Consider the following 24742-nt stretch of genomic DNA (forward strand, 5'->3'; position numbering starts at 1 on the left):
AAGCAACGAGCAAAAATTATCCTATGGCTGATAACTTAAGAATTGAAATTTCATGGAATGCTTTTGCAGTTACCTTTTGTATTTGTTTTTCCATTTTTCTATGGTATAAAGTTTAGTTTTAAAAAAAAAATTTAAGTTCAAAAAGTTAGATTCTAAAAATAAAAATTAATAAATAAAGTAATAAAATTCCTGATTTAACATCATTTACAACTTTAAATTAAGATAATATTTCATGTTGACTAAGAATGTGGATCAGGTTAATATATATATTAATGAATAAAACCCTTCAGTTTTAGCATGCATTTAAGAAAGTAAACATTTAGCTCATTTAACTGTTCTTTTAAAAGTACTCACCAAGTTGTCAGAAACTGTAACAAAAGAAATAATCAAATATATTTAATTTTTTACTGAAAGCTGAAATTTCAGAATATTTTTATTTCAATTTGTTCTTCCAATTCTTATGGGAAAATTTTACAAAAAGAAAAACAAAAGTCAGGATTTTGTTTAACATTGTAATAATACAAAAAAGTTTCTACAAATTTAAAACCTAGAAACTTTTACCAAAGTAATTTTAACTGAAAGCTTAATTCTAAGCTTTTTTCAAAGCATGATACCTTTTATGCAAACATTTTCCTAAATTATTAGTTATTCATTAATTACTAACATATTTTATAAAAATAAAAGAGCAATTTTTTTGCCTAAATCTGTAAGTTTAAACCAGGAATGAGAAACTAGTTTAAACCAGGAATAAAAAACATGTGATGAAAGCAGCATTAAAAGACCCAAACTATAATATATATTATAACAGGTTTATTTAAATTAAAATATTTATTACAGTCAAACAATGCACATATTATACAAGATTCTAATAAAACGGAATAAATTTAATCTTGTGAATGCCTTAAATCCTTCAAACGTAAAATCCAGAGATTTTTTATATTCATTTTATAGTTCAGTATACATTTTTTCTCTGGAGAACATATTGTAGGCTTGGGAACTTCTACCATCAATGTGGGAGGTTTGCTTTCTCACGACACTTCTGCATCAGCGCTTTAAGCATAAACTGTTTCCAGGAAAGTGATCGCACATGCTGCAAAAGTGAAATAGATACATTTAATCTAAACCAATTCTTTAACATAACTAATTTGAAAGAATTAAACAAATTAATAGCCTCATTAATATAATAAAAATGTGCTGCAATATTTTTTTAAAACCTTTTATTCCAAAAAGGCAAAACTGTTTAGTTTTCCTTCAAGTATTCTTACTGCAATAATACTATCTTTAAAGGCTGTGGTAGCTCAGTGGGGAGAGAATTGTACTCCAGTCCGGAAGGGCCGAGGTTCAATCTTCGACTCTGTAGAAGAAAGGCCCACCGAGCACAAGTAATATATGTGCTCGTAAAATCAAAAGTCCTGCGGTCGGCCACTGATTAGTACCATGGTTACAGGGATTTAGAAAATGAACAAAGAGAAATAGTACTAAAAGGAAATCTATCAATATCTAATTTTACTGATTGCGCCAGTTCAGACTAAAAAAAACAGAAGCATTTAACTTTCTCCTGTATTAAACCAAAATATTGTCCCATTTAATAGCTAGATAAAATAAAAAAAAGTAAATTCTGTTCCATCATCACCTTAGAAGGAAAGATGTTTGCTCAACTGAAACTCAATTCCTTTCAGTTAATTAAAAAAGAAATATAAAATATCCACAATAAAGAGCTTTACATAGAGATAAGAACTAAACAAGGTCCATGTTCTTTTCTGAACACTGACAGCGGTCCAGGTAGGACTTCATTATAACAAAAAACTAACTAGCAGTTTTTCTAGGAAAGTGGAAAAAGGCAGCAGATATAAATTTATATAAGTCATTTAAAATGAATGTAAGCTCAATACTTACCTTTAAGTAAAGATCAAGGTTGATTACTCCTTTTCTTAAAGCTTCTCCCAAATAATAAACAGCATCTTCAGTAGCATTTTCTTCAGCAAATGCATTTAAGAGTCTAAAGGAAAATACTACATTAAAATCGCAATTTCAGAAAAAATATAAATGTACAAAATTCATTACAAGGGAGGAGAAAAGCACAAAGAAATGCTGAATTACTGTATTCCCCTAAAAAAAAACTACACATAAATTTTTAAGTTGATATACTTTGTAGGAAAATCATGAATAAAGTACTATTCTTGACGTCCTGTTTTTATACGTCTAGTCTAAAGTTTCATATTTTATATGATATATATACAAATTGGGTGTGTTAAACATGTTTCTTGATTAAAATATTATCAGAGGTAAGTTTCCAAAATAGCAACACAACTAATGTTTTACATTTTTTTTTAATCTGACTTTTTTTTTTCCGTATGCATTCATTCAAATTTCTAGTATTATGAATGGCATTTGAAAAAGTGTTAATTAGCAATAGAACTTAATGCAAAAAAATAAATAAATAAAATACAAATTATAATTTTAGAAATTAGTTTTTAGAACTGCCATACTTTATTTTGTTTATAATTAAATTAACAATTATATCAATTTTATAAATAAAATCGATATTTTAAACAGCATTTTAAGAACTATGAAATAGTATTAAATATACAAATACACACCAGATAATACTATTTAATTCATGAAATAAGTTTTTAAACCAAATTACAAAAAAAGACTAACAAAATATAAAATTAATCATAATTAACCAATGCAATTAAAAGTAAAATACACGAAACCAAAAAAAAGTTAATGCATAATGTGTCATAGTAACATGGTAGCTGTAAAATATTTGACACAAATGAATAACTTTAAAAAATTTTTTACCAATATTTATTTAAGTGTTATTTTTTAATTTAGCCATTTTTTGGGTGGCATTAGCAAATGGGGCAATTCTCATCAGGCATTTGCTATGTTATCAGGATAGAAAAAGGAGTTAAAATTATTATAAGAGTTTACTCTTTTCAATTACTTTATATATTTATTTTTTAAGAAAAAAAAAACAATTAGAAATATAAAACATCACTGGCAAAAAAAATAAGATGGTGAGAGCACCAAAGGCAATATTAATCAATTGAAAGAAAATATTTTAAACAATACCATTGATTACAAATACAAATAAGTGAAAATCACAAGTATAAAACATTTATTTTAAACATTGTTAGTTTGTATTTAATCAATTAAAAATTAATGTTTTAAGAATAAAATCACAAAAGAGGTTAATAAAAAAATATGAAACTTTATTACTCTAATTTTTGTCTAATAACAATTATAAAAGGTTATAATCCAGCCATCAAATCATCGAGAATAAAAAACAGTAAAGAAAAATAATGCATAAGGAATCAAGAAAAAAATGGAGCGAAAAGACCTTAATTCATAGGATGATATGAATAAATCAATAAAATAAACCTTTTTAACAACGTCAATTGAAAATTAAATTAATAAGAATTAAATAAAGAACAATCAATAATAAAACAAGTCTGCTAAAACTTTTCTAAAAATTTAGGAGATAAATAGACCTACTGATTTCTGAGGTGGGATTGCAATGACTTTTTTTTTTTTACAAAATCAAACAATTCTAAAATGAAACTAACAAAAAATAAATAAAGCAATCAATAGCACAAACTCTTCTGATACTTTTCTGAAAATAACTTTATATAAATAGTACAAAATTTCTGAGGTCTACTTGCAAAGACAAAACTCTTACTCAAAAGACTTTTTTAGAAATAATTCATGCTTTCACAGATTCTTTCACTTTTAATTTAGTTCTAAGGGAAAGCGATAAAAGTGTCTCAATAAATGCATTTTATACTCGTTAGCTCTGCTTTCAGCTTTAATTTCAATTGTAAAATAACATTTAACTAGGTTTGGTATTGATTGATCCAGTATCTTTTTTTTCTTTTTCTATAGTGCAAATAAAATTAAATGACTGTCTGTACAATAATTTATTTGCTTGCATATAAATCACTACTTGATACTGGTAGAGCAAAAAAGAAATAGTACTTTGAAAATCGTGTTATTGCATGGGTAGAACAGGAGTGTCATGACACCATGAAATATTTTTTGTTAGTTAAAGAAAAACAACCGCTCCTGTAATACAAAACATTACACTAATATAAACCCTAATAATTAAATAGACTTTTAATTTTAAGCATATAAGTAAATTATAAAATGAACACATTATAAAACTGAATTGCTGATATGCAATGAATTAATACTATATAAAAGTCATGAAAAAAATTTAATAAAAAAAAGAAAGCTTATTGTGTTAGATAAAACACTCAGTAAAAGCAGTTTAAATTAAACTAGATTTTCAAATCTATCATAAATTTAACATCAACGATTAAAATGAATTGTAAAATTAAAATCTCAATTTTTATACATACTGCTTATAAAGAGGAGCTGGTGCTACAACAGCTTCATCAATATCAACTTGATCTTGTTTTTCTACTTTAGCTAATAACTCATCCATTTCTGATTCTTTGGATCGCAAAACATGAATATTCTTTTCTAATTGACCCTAAAAAAATTTTTTTTCACTTATTAAACCGATTACTTAATTTAGTCCTGAAATACAATAAGAAAACTTTGAATTCAGATTTTCTGGAGAAAAAAAAGCGTGGTAAAAGAAAGCTTTCAAATTTTACAAAACTTACAGACTATTATTGTTATGAAGGCGGTGTGTGTGTGATCGCCATTATTAATATTATAGTGGTGGTTGAAGTATTGCCTCGAGGAAAATGAATAAAATCGTCTAAGTAAAAATTTGATTTATTAAGTAAGAATTAATATATTCAAAATGGCCATATTTAAAATATACAAATCATAAAAAAAAAAGAAATCCCTCAAAGGGATCAAAATAACATTCCCTACATCGAGAAGTTTAATGAAACTGGGAGGCACAAAGCATCCCCAGTCACCACAAATTTGAAATTGAAAGTGAATGAATTTGTTCCTAACAGACACAAGAGCATGGAGAAAAGATTCAAGATTGGCGAATTATTGAAATATAACTTAGCCAAAATAAAGTCAACCCTCCATAATCAATATTAGGTTTGAAAATACTTCGGGAGTCGCCAACAAGACTGTGAGAATTATTATAACCATTTAGCTGAAACATATTTGTATTAGAAATTAATAATAAAGAGTTATAAATAGATTTTTGTTTTTGATTAGGCGTGGCAGTGAATTAATGAGTCTACATTAGTATTGAAATAAAAAGTTAGCCATTACATTGATCAATAAGAAAAGAATAAAATATTTTATGTTCACTTTTATGAAGATTAACTCATTGATTTAATTTAAATATAATTTGATTGAGAATGACTAAAAAAAGTAAGTTTAAATAACTAAAAATAGTTTAATCGTTAGGAAATAGGTAATGCCCATTGTGGCATCACAGTTGTGGAATAATTTATTAGCTGTCTTGATATGAATTGTTTCGTCAAGAAGTTAATAATTAAAAAGATTATGAACAAGTGCCAGTTATGGCATTGTCTGCTCAAAAAATAGTGTTTTTTTCCTCTCATTTAGAGTATAAATTTTTAACAAAACAAGGCATAATCAAGATACATTGCAAGGAAGGAAGATAATTTTACAGTTGTAGATATAGAATGTATAAAAGGTAGCATAATTTTTACAACATCATTTAATATGAAAAATGTTAATATAGAAATTTCAAGGGAAATTATTGTAGCTATTACAATGGGAAGTGCAGAAATTGAATGTGTGTGTGTACAAAAATAACAACAAATATATTTTTGTACAAATTACCATGGCAATCCCTGTAAACTAAACTAGTAGCAGAACACTATCTAGAGACAATATAGTTAGTCTATTTTGAGCTGCTGAACTATTAGGTTGTATCAATGTCTCTAAGAACAGTAGATGTTTAGTTTCATTTTAATTATTATTATTTATATTTGAGTATTTCTTTGTAGCTGTTATTGTGGTCTATTTTATGTGATTCAATAAATTAAATAAGAGCTAGTAGGGAATCTTAATTTCTAGCAATGTTAACAAATGTTAATTTTAAAAAGAAAAGCATTCCAGAAATAGCTAATTGCTGTCCAAAGGGGTCATGGAAGTAAGGCTCCACATATTCAAGACCAATTGAATGGTAGTGACGATGTGAATATTTCTCACTGACAACCTTTAATTTCGAGGCAATGCAGCATGTCGATAAGATCCTGGACCTTTACAACAATAGTTCATTGTAAAGAAACAACTACAAGTCTCAAAAAGGCTTGTAGTTGCCTTGGTAAACATAGTTTTAAATAGATAATGTTAATATAGAACTTTTCTATATTGATCAAACAACTTTGAATGGATAAATGAATTTCTTGGTGTAAAGGACAACTTGTCAACTAAAACTGATGGTTTTATGCTTTTTTTGCAACTAGTATTTTTACCCTGGTTCAAAAGAAACTAAAAATACGGCACAATATGTTTTGTTTGTAACTTAATTTCACTTTAATGCAACTCTGGAAACAGTTTAGTTTTGTAGCAAATGCCAAAATATTTCAAACTACTTTACGTGTAGTGTTCCTATAACACTTGTTTTAGCAATAATAGAAAAACATTTTCACCACAAATATTAGGCAAATAACTAATAGTTGCATACAAAATTTGATACTACATAAAAAGAACTTAAATTTTCTAACTAACTCAATGCAATAATAGAAACATCCAAGGACTTTGAGAAATGAGTTTGAAGGCATTGCAGATAGTTTTTTAACTGATTAAATTATCAGTTTAATTGCTCATGGTTAGGGCTGCAGGTCTGTCGTGGCGCGAATTTCCGCGAAAATGTCCCTTTTTTTCTAAAATCCGCAAATTTCTCAAAATGCATTGATTTGCGCAAAAATTGCTTAAAATTTGAATTTTTCTTTCATTTTCAATTTATTATTTTCATTTAATAGAATTGTTTACTTTCCTGAAGCCTTAAATTTAACATATAAAATTGATTAGATATTTAGGGGAGTGAATCAATAGCAAAATGACAAGAAAATAGTTCAGAGATACGAGATAATCACAATCTTGTCAAGTAAGGTGGTCTCTCCACACTTAGGGAGGGTAATAGACTGATAGGATTACCTTCCTGAAGTCAGTAGGAGTGCAAAAGAAACTGGAATCACAAAAGAAGGAAAATGTTATAAATCAAATCTTTGACATAAAAATTCTTACACAGACTATTGCACTCAGCAATGAAATTTCTACTGCCTCTCCAGACAATTTTTCCTGGGCGGCTTCTTGCGATTTCTTAAATAGGGATCAGTTTCTTTGATGAGAGGGAGATAAGGCTTTTGTAACTAGTACTTTGAATGCAGAATGTTTGAGTTTTCACAGCAATTACGCCTTACAAATCAAAGGTAAAAATTCTGGCGTGGAAAGACGTGTCGAAGAAGAAAAATTGATCGAGTTTTCGAAATCAGCAACTGAAGGCTATCCGAAATTGGCAATTCCATGTTTGTCGGTGCCTACAAACAGTGTGGACGCAGATCGTATAGAAAGTATAAAAATGTATTAAGTGATGAAAGGCGAAGCATAAATTAGAATATCCTGACAATGTACAATACTTTGTACCAAAATTCTGTTCATTTAAATAAATATATTAATATTGCTTGAAATTAAAAGAAATACTTTTGTGTATTTTTAAAGCTTTTTTTTTTTTACTATTTGCGCAATTTCTGTCTCTTGCATCATTTATATAGTACATTTTGTTATGTTTAAAATTGGTGTAATTTTCAAAATTTCCCGCGAATTTCGGGTATTTTTTCCCGCGACAAACTTGTAGCCCTACTCATGGTTAATAAAAAGCTAGTTTAAACTGCAGATCATGTCAAATGCACACAATGATTAAGCATAGTTCATTACCTGTTCCATTTGTAAACGGTTAATAATATCTTCTAGTTTAGCTTTTCCTTTGTTTAAATCCTCCTCTGTTTTTTTCAAAACATCCATCTCAGCCTAAATAATAACAATAAAAAGAAAATAAGTATACAGCATTGCATAAGAAATTGTACAGTAATCAGAAAGTATTTTACCTGTGATTGAGCAAGAACTTCTCGAAGATGCTTTTTAACTTTGTCTTCTACGGCAGAATATAATGAGGCATGTATATGTTCTTGGGTAATTGTGCCAGTGCCACTTTGTTGTGTAGTCATGTTCGATGCAGTTGTTGGAGGATAAGGGGTGGCAGTAGTTGGAGGATAACTATTGGTTGGAGGAAGGCCACCAGAGGCAGAATTCATTCCACCATAGGCACTGTAGCCTGATGCTGCAGGGTAACCACCTACAAACATAAAATGATTTTTAACGCAAATGGAATGGATAACTTCAAGTTAAAATAACATATACATTGGATTTGAAATAATAACCAGCTTGTATGAAAAATTTAAAATTGTTAAGGTAGATACATAAATATCAGTAATCACAAATGAAATCTACAGGGTAGTTTAAATGTAGAGAATTTCCTTATGTCACTAACATCTAATTCTAGTTTTTTCTTTTTTTTGTTTTGTTTTACAATAAATTGCAGACAAAATAGATTTTATGCACATTGTATGACAAATTTAGACCCCAAGACTTTGATCTGAGGTTTGCGCTGATTTCCCCTGAGGATAATAAATACTTTTCATATGCACAAAAGCTTCATATTTACAAATCAAAATTTCCAGTATAGTGATCCAAGTTTTCAAAATGGTATTGTGTTAAATCTGTACAAATCTCAAAGGGCTTTCTTTTCGAACATCAATTTAAAAACATTAATTTTTGCCAATAAAAATACAGCTGAAGATTATATTTTTTTAAAAATTTTATAGCTTGAATTTTGTTTTTACTTAGAATACTTTATAGTTCGAACATATGCTATAAGCACATAGATATTCACAAATAATTCAAATTTTACTTAGTTAAAAGTGGTATGATTTTTTAAGAGTTTTTGTCATTGATATTCCTAAAAAATGAAAAACATCTTTGCCTTAATTGGATGTTTTTATCCCTTTTTATTAACCTCGAAAGTTTTACGAATTATCAAAATGAAAACCTTTAAAAATATCAATTTCATAATATTTCACAATCTTTTTTACTAATCAAAGACAAACAAATCTATGTTTTTTTTATAACATTTAATTTACTCTCAGAAAATAAATAAAGTCATTACTTGATATTTTTTAACATGTTTTTGAAATTAAAAACAAACACTAAAATATTTTTCAAATGAGAAGAAGAAATTCAATTTTTAAAAAAATGAACATGCATTATTGTTAAATGCAACTATAAATTTCTTAAAACTTTATTTGAATATTAAACTTGTAGTTTTATAAAAAAATATATATTACTATGATTAGAAATGAAAAGTATATAAAAAAGCAAGAATGCACAAATATTTTATTAGTTTTAAAACATATACAGCCAGACCCTGAATTAATCAAACTTTATTTACCTGATTTTGATTTTAGCAAATTTATTTTTTGCCAATTAAAATTAAAACAAAATCCTTATTTGATGAATTATTAACACCAGGTTAAAGAATCGTTACAAACACTAATAATATTTTTTATGTATATTTTTTAATGAATTCGATTTTTATTTGAAAAAATTATTTTATTAAATTTAAAAAAAAATTTTTAAGACATTTTAAAGTCTTAAAATATTTTCATGAAAATACAGAAAAAAATAATGTTGCTTATGAGAAAATTACAGCAGTGTTAAAACAAAAATCCAGAGAAAAGAAACAAACCCAACATTTTGGATACCCTATATTTTATGAGACAACCTTAAGCTTAGAACCATAACCAAGTTTCAAAAATTGCTTTTACAAAGGTGGGACATTCAAGCACACTAAACCAATTTACAACATTGAAAATATGTCATATTTTGAAAGATGAATAAATATGTACAATTTCTAGCAATTGGTATTTTTAAGTCGTTTTATATTAGGACTGTTCCGTAAGATAAGCTCAGACGGTTTTAATTTAGGATACAAAATCACAGCAATCCCGATTTAAGAAATAAAATTTCAGATCCTATTGAGTTTGTTAAATCGATATTCAACTATATATTTCTAATTTAGGATTAGTTTGCACAAATAAAGTCACTTTTTTTGCATAGTTATACTTTTACCTGAATAAGGTGGAAATGCAGATGACACTGGAGGGTAAGGAGTAGACCCTGGCTGAACTGGAGGGTAAGAAGGATAAGTTGTTCCCACATTTGGCATTGGCATAAAACCTGAGACAATAAATAGGTATTGTACAAAAATAAAAAAATCTAAATTTATGAACAAATTAGTCAGCATTTCTAGAATTACAAAATTTTCTTAAGGAATGTCTATGAAAAACTTATTTAAAGGTAAAACTTAAATTTTTAGAATTTAAAAACATTACAATGAAGCACAAATTTTAAAAATTGTGGGAAATTAAAAAGCAGTTTTTAAAAACAAAACTATATTTAGGAATTGAAGGTTACAAAATATTAGAATAAACATAGAAATATTGAATAGCCTCGCAATTTAAACAATAGTTAGTTACTGTAAAAGTAAAATGACACTAAGTAATGTTTATCTATAGTTCTGAGGACAATTTTACTGTCTTTAAATATTTGTACAAAGACATAATGTAAATCCATTTTTCAAATAATGAATCTAGTTAGAAAAAACTTAAGCAAAATGTGATATTTTAATTAAAACAAGTGTTTTTGCAAAGGATAAAAAGCATTAAACTTAGCCCCCACTATATTTTTTTATATTTTATAATGATGGACAAAATCATAATGAGTCATAATTAAAATCAGGAGTAATCTATAAAACAGAAACAAATACTACAACATTTTATAGAAATTATTATGTTGAAAGTAGTAATTGTTGAATGCATAAGCAATATCTCAATATTTATCTAAGAATTATCAGGAAAAAATTACAAATATGCATGAATCTGAATTTTGCAAAATAAAGTAAAATTAATTTAAGACCAAAAAAACAAAAGAATCTCAATTATTCTTAATTTAGAAAAAAAAATTATTTTTTTTAAACAATATATTTTAATTAGTTTACAAAAATAAAGAAGCCACCTTTTTTTCCCTAAAAGTTAAAATTTAAATTTTTGAAATCAGTCAATAATTGTGCTTTTGGTTTCGAATGAGTAACATTAACACTAAAATAGGATATGAATATACTAAATTATTATTATTTACTAAGTTTACCAATTTTAATTAAAAACAGGCTAGAATATTATTGTAAAAACTTTTGAAAAAATTGCTAAAAAAGGAATTATAAGAAATATGGTTTTAAAGAAAAGGAAAGCATTAGAAAGTATAAGCCAATTAGGATTTTCAAGCAAACAAAAAATCAAAAATTGATGCAAAGAAAAAGTATAAAAGAAATGAAAATCAATCAACTAATATGTTATAAGTAATTTGAAGAATTTTTTAAACATAATAAAAAGTTCTATTTAAATCCTTGAACTTAATAATGGAAGGTGGGGAAAATGCTAATATATTTTTAAAAATATTTAATTTGGATCATGAATTAAATTGATAAAAACAATAAAAATCTTACGTTGAAAACGATTCAAACAAAGTTATAATAAAAACTAGGTTTTTATAACTTCATTCATTGGAATCAAAAATAATTTTAATAACTTATTTTGCAGTCAATTCGTATTCTTTTAAAATATTTGTTGAAAAGGAAATTAAATTGCAAGAAAAAATATGGGAATTTCAAAAAATTATAAAAAAATTATTTACATAATAAATGAATTTTAAATGTTACACAACTAAGTAGATTTACTTTTAATAGAAAGATATTACTTTTCAGATATTACAAATATAAATTTTTTGAAATTAATCTCTTCCATGTTTAAATTTTACACCACTGCCCAAGACAGTATAATGCTGAATAATAATAAGGCTTATCTGTGACAGAAAAGTTCTATGATAAACTGCTTTTCAAAAATAAGCTTTCAAAGGTTGATTTTTTATTAAAAATATAATTATGGCAAATAAGGTTAAAACGTTTTTGTAATCTGAGAAATGTGATATTTCTTCACTCTTCTATGTGTTATTATGGCTAATATTGTTAAAAGGTTTTAGCAGCAAGGCAAAACTTGTATTTCAGTATGGCAAATATGAACAAAAGATTTTGTCAGTATAAAATGACAAAGATTATCTCAGATATAAAATAAAAAGGTATTTTATGATACACAAGTTCATATTTCTCAACTGTTTCATATTTTACAGAAGCTCAAATTAACAACGGTTGACTTAACTTTATCTTGCATATTCTTCCAGAAAATATGATATTGAACAAAGTGCTAAGAATATTGAAAAGTATGAATTTGTTTTGTTGATAACAAAAAAAAAAGAAAGAAAAACAGCTTTAAATAGATGCTTAATAAAATTTTGTCTCATAATTTAAAATAAGCAATCAGAGTTTCTGTAAAAAACTTATAAGAATTTTATTAATACATGCAAACAAGTATAATGCAAAGAAATTTCATTTCTAAAAACTGAATTCAACACAAATCAGTTTTTATTTCTAATGTAGAAAAAAATGGACTTTACTGATCAGGTAAAATATATCTTACAGGAATGATTAACATTCCATTAAAAACTTGAATTGTAGAAGAATAAAATAGACATGTGCAAAACCATTCAGAAGAAATTTATTCTTTTAAAACATAAAGAAAAGAGCGAACAACACAGAAGAAAAGAAAGTCTTAATTGTATTACTTTTCAGAAAATCAGATGGTGCACAAGTCATTAAATATTAAGATATTTCACTAACTTACATATTTTTCCATGGTGAATGGTAATCAATCCTGTAAGCCATGTAACATTAAGTGAAAAAAAATTTGAAAAAATTACTAAGTGTGAAATATATATATTATGAATAATGTAAGTTACTTATACAGTGTGATTATATCACACAGGTGTTTATAATTAAAAAAAAAATATAACAGAAATTAATGCTGAAAAAATTTATAAAACAAATATAGAAAATAACTAATAATCAGCAAATTTTTATAAATTTAAGTAACTATTAAAATCAAAAGAAATTTTTTTTGATATATATTCATTGAAGTTATCCTTTAAAAAATTATTTATTTATTTTCTTTTTTTAGAAATATTAGAATCAAACTTCATGCTTAATATAAAAATTAAAACAAAATTTTTTAAATAGATAATTACATTTTTACACAGTGCAAAATCTTAGAGAAAGAATGGACAAAGAAACCTTCATGTAACTTACCTGAAAGCAAACAACTTCATAAAAAATATTTTTAAGGAGAATAGATGATTGAAAGGTTTGAATAATTTATAACTTAACCATTAAAAAATTATTAATAAATTATGAACTGAAGTCTAAAATTGCCTTTCATTCAATACTTCTTACAAATTCCTTTCTTTTGAGTGCTGATGAATGCACAATTAACAAAAGAACATTCAAAAAATTAAGTGAATAGACTAATAAAATAAAAGAGCAAAGATATATAAATAATAAGGCCTTTAATGGCATCAAAGTTATTGCCATTAGCAACAATACACTTTTCAGGTAAATTGTAAGACTTTTAGAAACCACAAAAAAGGCAATTTCAACACAGCATACACTCCATGGTTCGAAATTAAGGATGGTCTGCTGGTTTAGGACCACTATACCTTCACTCTGAAAACTATAAAATAATTTTCAGTTCAATATCGATATAAAGAGATGGTTTAGTGATTTTAGCTTCATGTTTTAGTTTGTGTTTTATTTCCAATGCATATTCCATAATAATCGAGGACAATACACTCTGTATTATAATTCTTATTTTAAATTCACTTCATTAATTTTCTTTTTTTAAATCTAACAGAGGCATGTATGTTTACAAATGAAAATGTGTGTGACTAGTAATATTTTCTAGTTAATGGTCTTTTGGACTAGTGGTTAAATTTTCTTAATTTCTACCCTTGAAAATCTGTCTAATTTGAAGCAAAACTTTATGTTCATGTGTTGGATCATTTTGCAGTAACATACTCTCCCACATTAAATCCGTCGTAGCACGAACTTCTGCTTAAGATTTCTAATTTAGAGCCTTATTGCCATTCCTCTCACTGTGCCTGCACATGTGCAACATCTTAATCAATGCTGTGATTCAACTATGGGATTATTAACCAAACTTTTAGATGGAAAAAAGGCATGAAAACGCACACGAACTTCTGCTCAACATTCCTGATTTAGATCATTGCAATTTCTCTCATTTTACCTGCACAACATCTTAACCAATACTGTTATTCAACCATGGGACTATGGAAAGAGGGAAAGGAGGGCATAAAATTTTTTTAAAAAAAGCATTATTTTTATAATTTTGCTAATTTAAATGAGAGCAATAAGTAACATACATAAAAAACAGTAACTAAAAAATTTTCACAAAAAAAAAACAAAAGTATTTAACTTACTTGATGGCTCAGTAGGATAAGGTGTAGAAGAAGTATAAGCTGAGGAGTTTTGTTTTGGTTTAGAATAAACTGGTGGCTGTTCACCGAATACTATAATCATTACTTGTATGACTCCTAATAAATCTGAAGTATCCTATAAGAAAATAAAAGAAGAAATGTTACCATTTGCTTAAAATGTCATATGTATGTAAAATAAATATTTTTATTCTTACTGGATTCCAGTTGTGCAGGTATGGCAAATAAACTCGTCCATTAGTATCAACATGTCGAGAAGCTTTTATCTGCATGTCAGAGGTTGGTTTTACATAGCACATAGGTGAATTGTAAGGATGTGAATCCAAAAGCCAGATACATACAGGTATATGATAATAAGTTCCTAAAATGAATCGAAAAGATATTTATGAAATATTCACATAAAAGTTTAAAATAATAACACATTATTATTTCAATTCAGAACTTTTTTTTTAATATTTTACACTATTAAATATTGATTGTTATAATTCACTTATTTCTAAACTTTAACTGGCTTAAAAAAGACTTGAAATCGTGAGCTCTAGATACCAACTTAAAAAAAAAAAGGTTTACAGAAATCTAATAATAACAATGCAATTATATATAAAGTAGGTAAGCTTTATTTTAACTATTCGGTTAAAGAAAATAAGCACGCAAACATAAGAAAATTATAAACTTCATGAAAAACAATGACTCTTCTATTTGTTTCAAAATTACAAAATCCACATTTAACCTTAGAATCATTCTGTTAAATGATAGCTTATTCAATTGATTCCAACTTGCATAAATTATGCTTCAATGTGAAATAAGCATGTAAAATAGAGTTGCAAATAAATATTTTTCATTAGCAACACCATATTTAACTGATGAATCAAAAATACATAATGCCAACAACAAAAAAAAAATATTATAAACTCTTAAGAATACTTTATAAAAAACTGTATTAGAAATTAGTTTGGAACAAGTGAATTTTCCTTTTTTTTTTTTTCTTTTTGTGAAACAGATTAAAACAAAATTAGAAATAAAAACAATTTGCTGCTTTATGTGAATGGGCAATAAATAGTTAAATGACAAAATGATTAAAACAAAACATTTTGCTTTTTATAGAACTTAGGTTCTGATTCCATAAGCATATCTTATAAGTAACACTTGAATTTGTTCTAAGCATGAGGCACTGGTTAACATCATAAGGCAATTACAAGTCATGTAATGGAAAATAAGATTAAAATTAAATTTCTTTTTAAGTTTTATAAGAAATGTCACTTTTAAAATATAAATAACTAAGGCATACATGTTTACAAATTGTATTTTCTTTTAAATACTAATTAAGTTATATCTATAAGTTAAGTTATAAATCACATGCTGTTTGTCTGTAGCCAGTAGCAAAAACAGGATATAAATAAAATTTAACACAATAAATGCTGATTTAATTAAATATGTCACTTAGTTAAAAAGTCAGAAATACAGGATATAAATATATCATTAAATAACAAAATTTAAACTTAATTTAACTATGTAAAATTTTTTACAAAAAAATTGTGTAACATATCAAATAATATGATTTTTTTTGCATAAATACATACATTATACCATTTGAAGAACAATATAAGAAAATTAAAATATATTTTTATTTTTTGTACTTGTATAACAGACTTTTTACATTTATCTATCATGTTATATTTTTGGAGTACCACGTAAAAAATAAACAGGTATTTTTGGACCACTAAATTTTCATTGGTGGAGTCAACTCATATAGTAAAAAAGGAAGGAAAAGTCAGACATGTTATATAACTTAAATATGTCTAAGTTGAAAGAAGTTTAATTTTATCTTTGTTAACTATTAAAAGAAATTAATTAGAAATGAATGTTTTGACAATTGAAGTGAATCAGTCAATGGTCCTGAACAATTTTATCATAAGGAATTTTATTTTTTCCTTACCTTTATATACAAAAGAATTCCTTACCTTTATACATAACAGGGATAGTACCATCAAGGCAAGCTAATTCTTGTCTATTGCCATCATTAAAAACTAGAAATAAGAAAAATATCATCAAAAATAAGGACAAGGAATTTTAATGTGGGAATTTTAATTTTTTAACAAATTCATATACCAAAATAAATAAAAATTAATTTAAGGACTTTTCTAAGATAAAACTAAGATTTCAAGCTTGATGGCTTTTTAATGGGGTTTTTTTTTTTTTTTGTAAAAATTTAACATAACAAGAAAAATACATTTTGAGATATAATTACTTACCATAAGTGTCTAGTTTAGGCCTTAAATTTTTATAACGTTGAATGGCATTACTAACATCACGTTTTGCTCTATCTGGATATTGATACTATAAAAAAATAAAATATAATTAAAAGAATGCCCAACTTCTTATTTCTGAATTAATAAAGAGAAATATACACAATAAATTACATGTATTTAGCACTAAATGCTTTAAGTAACAATAAAATTTGAATTCAACTAAAAAAAAAAAAAAATCATTGACAACTGATGATGAGAAAACAAATGCCTGATAATGATAAATAATCAATTATTTAAATTTATAAATAAGGACACGAAAAAAATAAATAAAAACAAAAATTAAAAATAAATAGGACAAATTTTTTAAAAGATATATCCAAGAAATATTGAGATATTTATATCTAGTATGAAATTTGGTGAAAGAAAGTTTTCAAAGACATTTTATCGGATTTACAGATGTTACCGGTAAAGTATGGAATGATATAATGCTGGACCCTTTAAGGCAAAATATAATGAAAAATCTTACATACTTTCCCTAGGCATTGTAATAATACATAGGCATTCTATAGAATGACAAATGCTATTTAGGCAAAGTAAGAAAAAAGATCTTAAGAAGGTTGTTACATAAAAGACATGCATTCCTCAAAAATGCATGTTAGTCTAAAAAAATGAGATTCATTAAAAAAAAAAATTCAAAATACATAAAGAAATTTAACGTTCTTATTAAAAAGAAACAAAATTTCCATGTAAGAAAAATAAGAAATTAAAATTAACCTACTTGATGTATCAATATGGAAGGCTTGAATGACACTTTGACTAACATTTGAAACAAATCTGAAATGTATTTGATACTTTGCCTACTTCTAATTTGGCATTATGTACGAAAAGTTTATAATATAAATTATTTTACACATTACTGGCTAGTTTTAAGCATTACATACAATGCCCAGGCACTCCACAGAATGCCAAACTTTGAATTTTGCTGGTAATAAATACAACAGATGTAGAAAACATAGAAACAGCTGGAAGCTACTTTCAAAACCTTTTTTCCAAATAAAAAATGATCTTGTTAAATGATATGGCAGGAAAAAAATCAAAATCTATCAGGGCAGGTAGTCAAATTTTCCAGCAAAAAATGAGCATCTTTTAAATACTCGCGAAACACTCAAAAAATATTTTTAAGAACCTTCACAATTAGGATTTGCACACTAAGAAGAATATTTTTGTTCCAATTGATAAAAGTTTATCTATGTGTATATAAAATTAGCAAAATGCCAAAAAATGTTTGGACTCTAAAAAACAAATAGATAAAATTATGATAATGATATGAAATAATGATAAAATAACTAAAGATAAAATAATGATTCAAATAATGATAAAATAACAAGTTTCAGACAAAGAGCTCTGTGATTGTTCATTGCTCTGAACCTATATGGAAATACTTTATTAGTGAGTGATCCCTAAGTTACAAACATAGTGAAACTGATTTATAAAAGAAACAATGTGAGAACATAAGTTTGTCAGGGCTTACACACATTTCACTGAATAAAGCAATTAAATCTTATCTTAAAAATGTTGCTGTGCTGTTAATGAGAATGAGAAAATATTACTAGACAAAACATTGTGATCAAAATATTTTTCACTTTATTACGTAGTACTAAATTATTAGTCTCATTTTAATGTAGCATCTTCAAGAAGAAAACTGTTAATTAATAGTAATTTATCAATTTCTAATTAGTTTAAACAATTAACTTTATCTTGAAAGACAAGAATGTTATCTTATTTGTTATATCTATCAAATACTAAGTTTCTGTTTAAAGAATCAGCAGTTTCGCTTATACGCTATAGCATGTAAAATGTCGAAAATTGTAGAAGGGATGTGGAAAAAAAGTTATGACCAGCCCTTTGGGATACCTAATTCTGCATCAAGAACAAAAAATAGCACATAAGCAGAACATAGCTAAATTAAACCAAAAAACAACATTATTGCTTTTTCTTGATGTAGTTGGTAAGTTCTAATGAAAAACTCAGGTTTCAAATATACTAACTCTTTCCTTATTCAAATTTTTTTGTTAAGTCTATCAAGTAAATAAATTATATTATATTAATTGTTTGTTTTGAATTCCTTGTTTTGTCAGTTTAAGTTGAACTTTATTAAATTTAGAGAAAAAAAATATTTTCTTTGCTTTCACTAAAAAATATTTTCTCTGCACAATTATTTGGTTTAATGTACATATTTAAATTGTTTATATGTAGCGTTGGAAAAAATCAATCTGAAATTAATTCATAAAATCATAATAAAAAATTAAATCATAAAATTTAGTGTCACTCTAAATATTCAAATAAAAATATTTTGATAAATGGGAGCAAGTTGGCAGGTATGTAATGAGCAAATTAATAGATAGATAAAGAAGATTCATTTGCGCAATATCAAAGATTTTTAAAAAAAAAACTTAATTTATATCTCCAAGAATTTTTTTAAATATTGGACACAACTTTCCCCTCCTTTTTCTAGTTTCAAACACCATTTAAAGTGTTTATTTAAATTCTTTTATGCAGAATATTTTAATTTTTAGAAACAAATAACATCTTAAGTGCTTTATATTATACTTTAAATAACAACCTGCTTTTAGTAAAGAAAAGACACAGAAATTTTTAAGTCCTGGGTCTTAAGGACCAGTAGTTTCCAAAATCAATCAGAATTACTGAGAATAGTAATGATTTGGATTTATTCCACAATTTTCAATAATTATTTAATTTACATGAATCTGGTCTTACATATAGAAGAAACTGAAGTTAGTCCACTTTTCAGTTTGTATTTTTTATCTTATTGAACAATTGTCCATATAATTAAAAAAATTTTCTAAACGACAAAATACATACTTTTCTCCATTAATGATTATTTTAAAAATGTTTTATTGAAACAAATTTTACTTCAATTAATCATTTTTCTTTTCAACAAATCTTGTACAGCGAACCAACGTATCTTTTGTAAGAATACCTTGGTCCAAATCATACTATGTTGACACATTTACAAAAATATACTTTCAAATGCAAAATATATATATATATAAAAAAAAGATCATGTTTCACACAATTATTTATTGAATTTTATTAAAAACAAATTTTTATTGTTTAAATGATTTTGCACAGCGAAACATGACAGAAGTTTAAAATGATTTGTATTATTAAACTATTATGATTTATACTACTAAGGGTCATACCAAACTATGGCAGAATTTTTCTAGATGTCTGCAAAATCTTTACTAGAACTAATATCCTTCTAGGAAATATTTATAACAGTAATAAATATAAATCCAATTTATACTTACAAAAGAGCTTTGTGTTTATAAAAAAGATATGTATAGAAATAAATGGTATATAAGCTTTTTTAAGTGTATTAATTGGATAACTAATTATTTACTGAAAAATGACTTATTTTTTTATAAATCAATAATAAAAGAAAAAAAATTAACTAAGTGCAAATGTTACACGTTTGTTTATGCACATTCCTTTTTCTTTTTTGCCATTTGCAAATCATAATCGCATTTAAAAAAATAACAAATATTTTTAAAAGTGGCAATATAACTGTTGAAAAAGAGATAGACCCCAAAAGCATGTGGTTTTACTAATGCGCAACTTGTGCATCGAAATAAATAATATTGTTTTAAAAAATAGTAAGATTTTAAAAGTCATTTGAAAATTAGTAACAATTACTTTTGGAAAATTGTGCAAAAAAAACTATATAACCTTCACAGAACATATTGAATTATTAAATGTGTGATTCTAATTTCACGTCATAATAATATCGTATAAAAATAACAGTATTTTAAAACTCGTAATAACTGCCTTTGAAAACCAAAAATGTTACACTAAATAAATAAGACTATTAAAAAAATTAAATAAGACTATTTTAGAATGAATGATCGTTTTAATATTTGCGATTTTTGAACTATTTTTAACATCATTAATTTTGCCTGTTTGTTTTTGCCACAGCAATTGAGGGATTCAGGGGTAATAGTGAGCCCAACTCAAAAATCCTGAAAATTTCTTCAGGACACTTGTCTTTATAAATTTAAATCATTGATATTTTCAAAACAGGAAATTCTAAATAAATTATATGCAGCAAAATTTAATTGAATAATTATGTATAAGTTTATTTTTATCTCTAATCACTTTTATTATTCGACCAGAAAAAAATATTTACAAATGAAAGAGTTGTTAAGTATGAATTCTAGTTTTAATATTTTTAAATAAAATACACAAGAATTTTCATACACGTATGTGATCAATGATTTCTTGAAACTTCTTGACTTTGGATTTCCGGAAACTTCCAGATCACGGTTAAAGAAATAATCTGGATTTTTTCCGGAGTACAATCATCTACGGGGATTCTAACCCAAGCCAGAAATTTTGGAATTTCTTTTTTGAGTCTCCTATTCTCAAAATTAAGCCAAGTAATTAACTACATTATGAAAATGTTAGACATATAAATCCATACATGTTCTAATATCATATGACTGTCTAACTGAATATGTATAATGGATATTTTTAGAATAATTTGTATATTTTGTTCCACATATCATTTTTTATGTGTCTTCAACTTTTGTATAATTACTGTTTGTTAAATTATTATTTTATAAATGGACTAAAATTCGCAAAAACACAAATGAATTATAATTCAATGAATTGTTTTAGATCAGAAATAATTAAAGTTTCACTTGTTGATGTTTATCCAATAAAAAATATAAATTAAAAAAGTAAACACGCATAGAAGTAGCAAACAATACAGTTAAGACAAAAATTAGATCAGTACACATTTTCCTACTATTTGAACTTACCTTTGACAATATCTTTGTTACATACGAATCAAATGTTTCCTGCGGCATTTTTGTTCCACCTAAAAGACAAATCATTAAACTTATAATATTAAAGAAAGAAAAGTGTTTGCCTACTTGTTAATACAGTAAAAAGCTAATAATCAACGCATTTTTATTTCACACTAGTGAGAAAAGAAATGAGCTTTAATAAATTTAAATTAGAAGATGCCAAATTTATATATAGTTATAGTATCATATTAAAGAAAATCAATTATAAAAAGTATATTGAAATCGGCAACAATACTATCGAAAAGTGATTGGTATAATCATGTAGGCTTACGAAGAAATCGGCACTGGTTATACGTGTCAAAAATAATTTCTGATTGTATATGACGTAAAATGAATAAAAATATTGGAATTTTGAAAAAGCTATAGCAAATAATACTTAAAAAAATCATTGTTAAGACTACATAAATGTCTATTAAAATCATTACTCAAGAGCATTTTTAAATGCACAGAGTACTAACATTTAATTTCAGAAAAATTACTGTATAATACAACTCTTCCAAAATAAATTCTACTCACAAGTGCAACACCATCAGTTTTTTTTAATAAATGAAACTACCTTGTTATTTTAAATTTATCTATATCTAGCTTTAAAAAGAACATTTTTTTAATCTTTTAAATTGTTTAAAACTTAGTTCACTTTATTATAACTTATTTGTTTCTGAAATATAAGGACTTTTTTAAATTTCTAAATATTGAGAGGGATATATATTTACTGCCTCCCGCATCATCCGTAGTTCATGAATGAAACTCACTATGAAACAAAATAGATAATTAGCTATAACTTATGAAGCACCTAACATTCTTGTAAGTTTTATTTTTTAAAAAAGATTAGTATCAAAAAATGAAACTAAAAATATGGGGATCTTCTGTTAGTCAGAAGAGATAATGAATATTAAAGTCAGAAGAGATGAATGTTTAAGTGCTGTTTACTCAAGATACGCTTTCTAATGCATTATATTCCTTGTAAGGTGACAATTAACACAAAGTTTAATTTTTAGAAAATAAGCTTTCAACGAATTCAACCACAACCCAATGAACAATATGCATTAAACACCCAAATAAGTGATAATACCCGATAGAGACTAAATATTTTACTTTAGTTGGTCAGGGATTCCAATAGATAAACACAAATTTTAATTTTTCAATAAGAAAATAGTATAAGGTGGGATTTCACTAGATAAACACAAATTGTAAATTTTTCAATATGAATATAATAAAGGCAAATTCTTCAAGAATGGATTGACTTATTGGTGTTGTAATCCTAACATTTGTTTCAGTAATTGAAACAAAACAGTATCAGAGGTTTAATGTATAAGTAATATAAGTAAGATTAAGAATATAGCTTTGTTAAAAATTAATACTACCCATAAGAAGTTATTTGAGAAAAGGTTATTGTCATGTATAGCAACTAAACTAATTGTTTGTAAACAAATTTAAAACAAATTAATTAAAAGAACATGGTTAATTGCAACATAGATTCAGCAAGCATAATAAATACATTAACAGAAAAATTACTTGAAAGCCTTCTAAGTATCTTAAACTGTTTCATAAGTATAATTTAACTTTATTTTACCAAGGATGAAAGAAAACAATGAAAATGAAACGTTATTAAAATAATATTTATAAACTAAAAATAACAACAAAGAGTCACATTATAATGACAGAACATAATATTGACACTCTGATAATTTATTTTAACACCATATTTTTCCCGAAAGAGGGGAAAAAACTAACTTCTATCATTTAAGATAATCGATATATTTATTCACTCAAAACAATTGATATGACTCATGATCCCTACTTGAGCGAGCACAATTACTTTCGCGTAAAATAAAAAATTAGGTTTTAAAAGTATATAAGTAATGGTTTATGCATGTTTTGACATAAAACGTAGATAAAATCAAGATAAAAAAAATTGAATGATGCTCAACAAACCAGATATATTTAGAAATTAAGTAATATATAAAATAGTATATTTGTTGACCATTTGATAAACAACAAATCTTACCGGGATTTATAAAATATAGTTTTGGTAACTATTAGTATATACTATAAGGCAATGTCTCCCAAATAATCATAACTGACTTTTAGTTTTGTTTCCGTAGATTATTACCACAAGAGAGAGTAATTAAAAAGACGAAGCGAGAGGGCTCTGAGTAAAGTATTGCCATTTATCAAACAAAACAACCAAAAATAACAAAAAAAAAACTATACAGATGTCATTAATGAGATATTTAGACTGGTACTTCTATCTAAAAATGGTTTCTTATTTAGGATTTTTTTTCATTTCGCATAATCCGGTTTTAAGGATAAATGAGATACTAATAAATAAAAGTTATGATGCAATCCTGAGAGCTCTAATGTAAAAGAGTAGCATGAAGGGCTATTTTTCAATAGATAAAGTGCGCTGGGAAGAAAATGACCTTCAACGCAATTGCGTTATAGACGAATGTGCGCCATTTACCTACACTACTTTGCTATTGTATCAAGCCGATTTCAGCCCGAGTCCATAAATATACGGTTGTCTTCAAGTAGCTTTCAAGGTTCAATTTTTCAAGGACGCTCCAATGATTTGTCCTCAACTGATTGCTTGTACCTTAATTAGTTACACCTTAGTTTAAACTGAAAAGACATGCACCAATCAGGTTCTCAAAAGTCCCCACATGAGAATTTGATTGGTGTCAGTCTCAATACATCTTAATTGCATCAGCATTTAAGTGTGGTTAAAATTCATGCATTTGTGATCAGCTAGGCTATCCCACAGAGAAAAATGGAGAACCAGCTTATAGAGTTTTTAGCGAAAAAATGTTTTTCACCAATCAGACACTTATTCTTCCTTGATGTTGCTTAGAATTGCGTATACTGCATTGAGTAAGAATGGCCCTTGATTTGCACTTTGAAGAGAATGGCACTTAAGGAGCCTTCCTCTTCTTCTGAAATCGTACATAGAAGCATAATTCTCACTGAATACGGCTCATGTTCTTTCGATAGCAGTCGAAGGAGAATGATGAGCTAAGTACAAAATACTTATTGGTGAGAAACTGACCAATCAGGTTCTCTTTTTCGTTCGCTGATGGTCGAAATTGCGTGAAACGCATCCGGTATAAGCGATCCTTACTCGGCATATAGGCAATGTATTTAAGGATCATTCTCTCTGCCTGTGAATTTTTCGCA

General features: G+C 26.2%; 1 protein-coding gene across 2 annotated transcripts; it reads right to left on the reverse strand.

The window, feature by feature from the left end:
- Nucleotides 1-795: 795 nt before the first annotated feature.
- LOC147806294 (tumor susceptibility gene 101 protein-like) lies at nt 796-23809 on the reverse strand. Of its 2 annotated transcripts, XM_087169115.1 has the most exons (12): nt 23577-23809; nt 21521-21579; nt 16683-16767; nt 16392-16457; nt 14628-14791; nt 14416-14548; nt 10105-10212; nt 8025-8272; nt 7855-7947; nt 4365-4498; nt 1897-1999; nt 796-1090 (listed from the first exon to the last, which is right to left on the reverse strand). In XM_087169115.1, the coding sequence occupies exons 2-12, from the start codon at nt 21566-21568 to the stop codon at nt 1007-1009; spliced, it is 1266 nt and encodes a 421-aa protein (XP_087025241.1). In that variant the 5' UTR covers nt 21569-21579; nt 23577-23809; the 3' UTR covers nt 796-1006. The 2 variants fall into 2 exon arrangements, with proteins under 2 accessions (XP_087025241.1, XP_087025242.1); XM_087169116.1 differs by lacking the exons at nt 21521-21579; nt 23577-23809 and adding an exon at nt 17458-17972.
- Between the last annotated feature and the right edge of the window lie 933 nt (nt 23810-24742).

The sequence above is a fragment of the Parasteatoda tepidariorum genome, chromosome 8 (assembly GCF_982258835.1).
Source record: "Parasteatoda tepidariorum strain Cologne lab strain chromosome 8, Ptep-v5.0, whole genome shotgun sequence".
Lineage (NCBI taxonomy): Eukaryota > Metazoa > Arthropoda > Arachnida > Araneae > Theridiidae > Parasteatoda > Parasteatoda tepidariorum.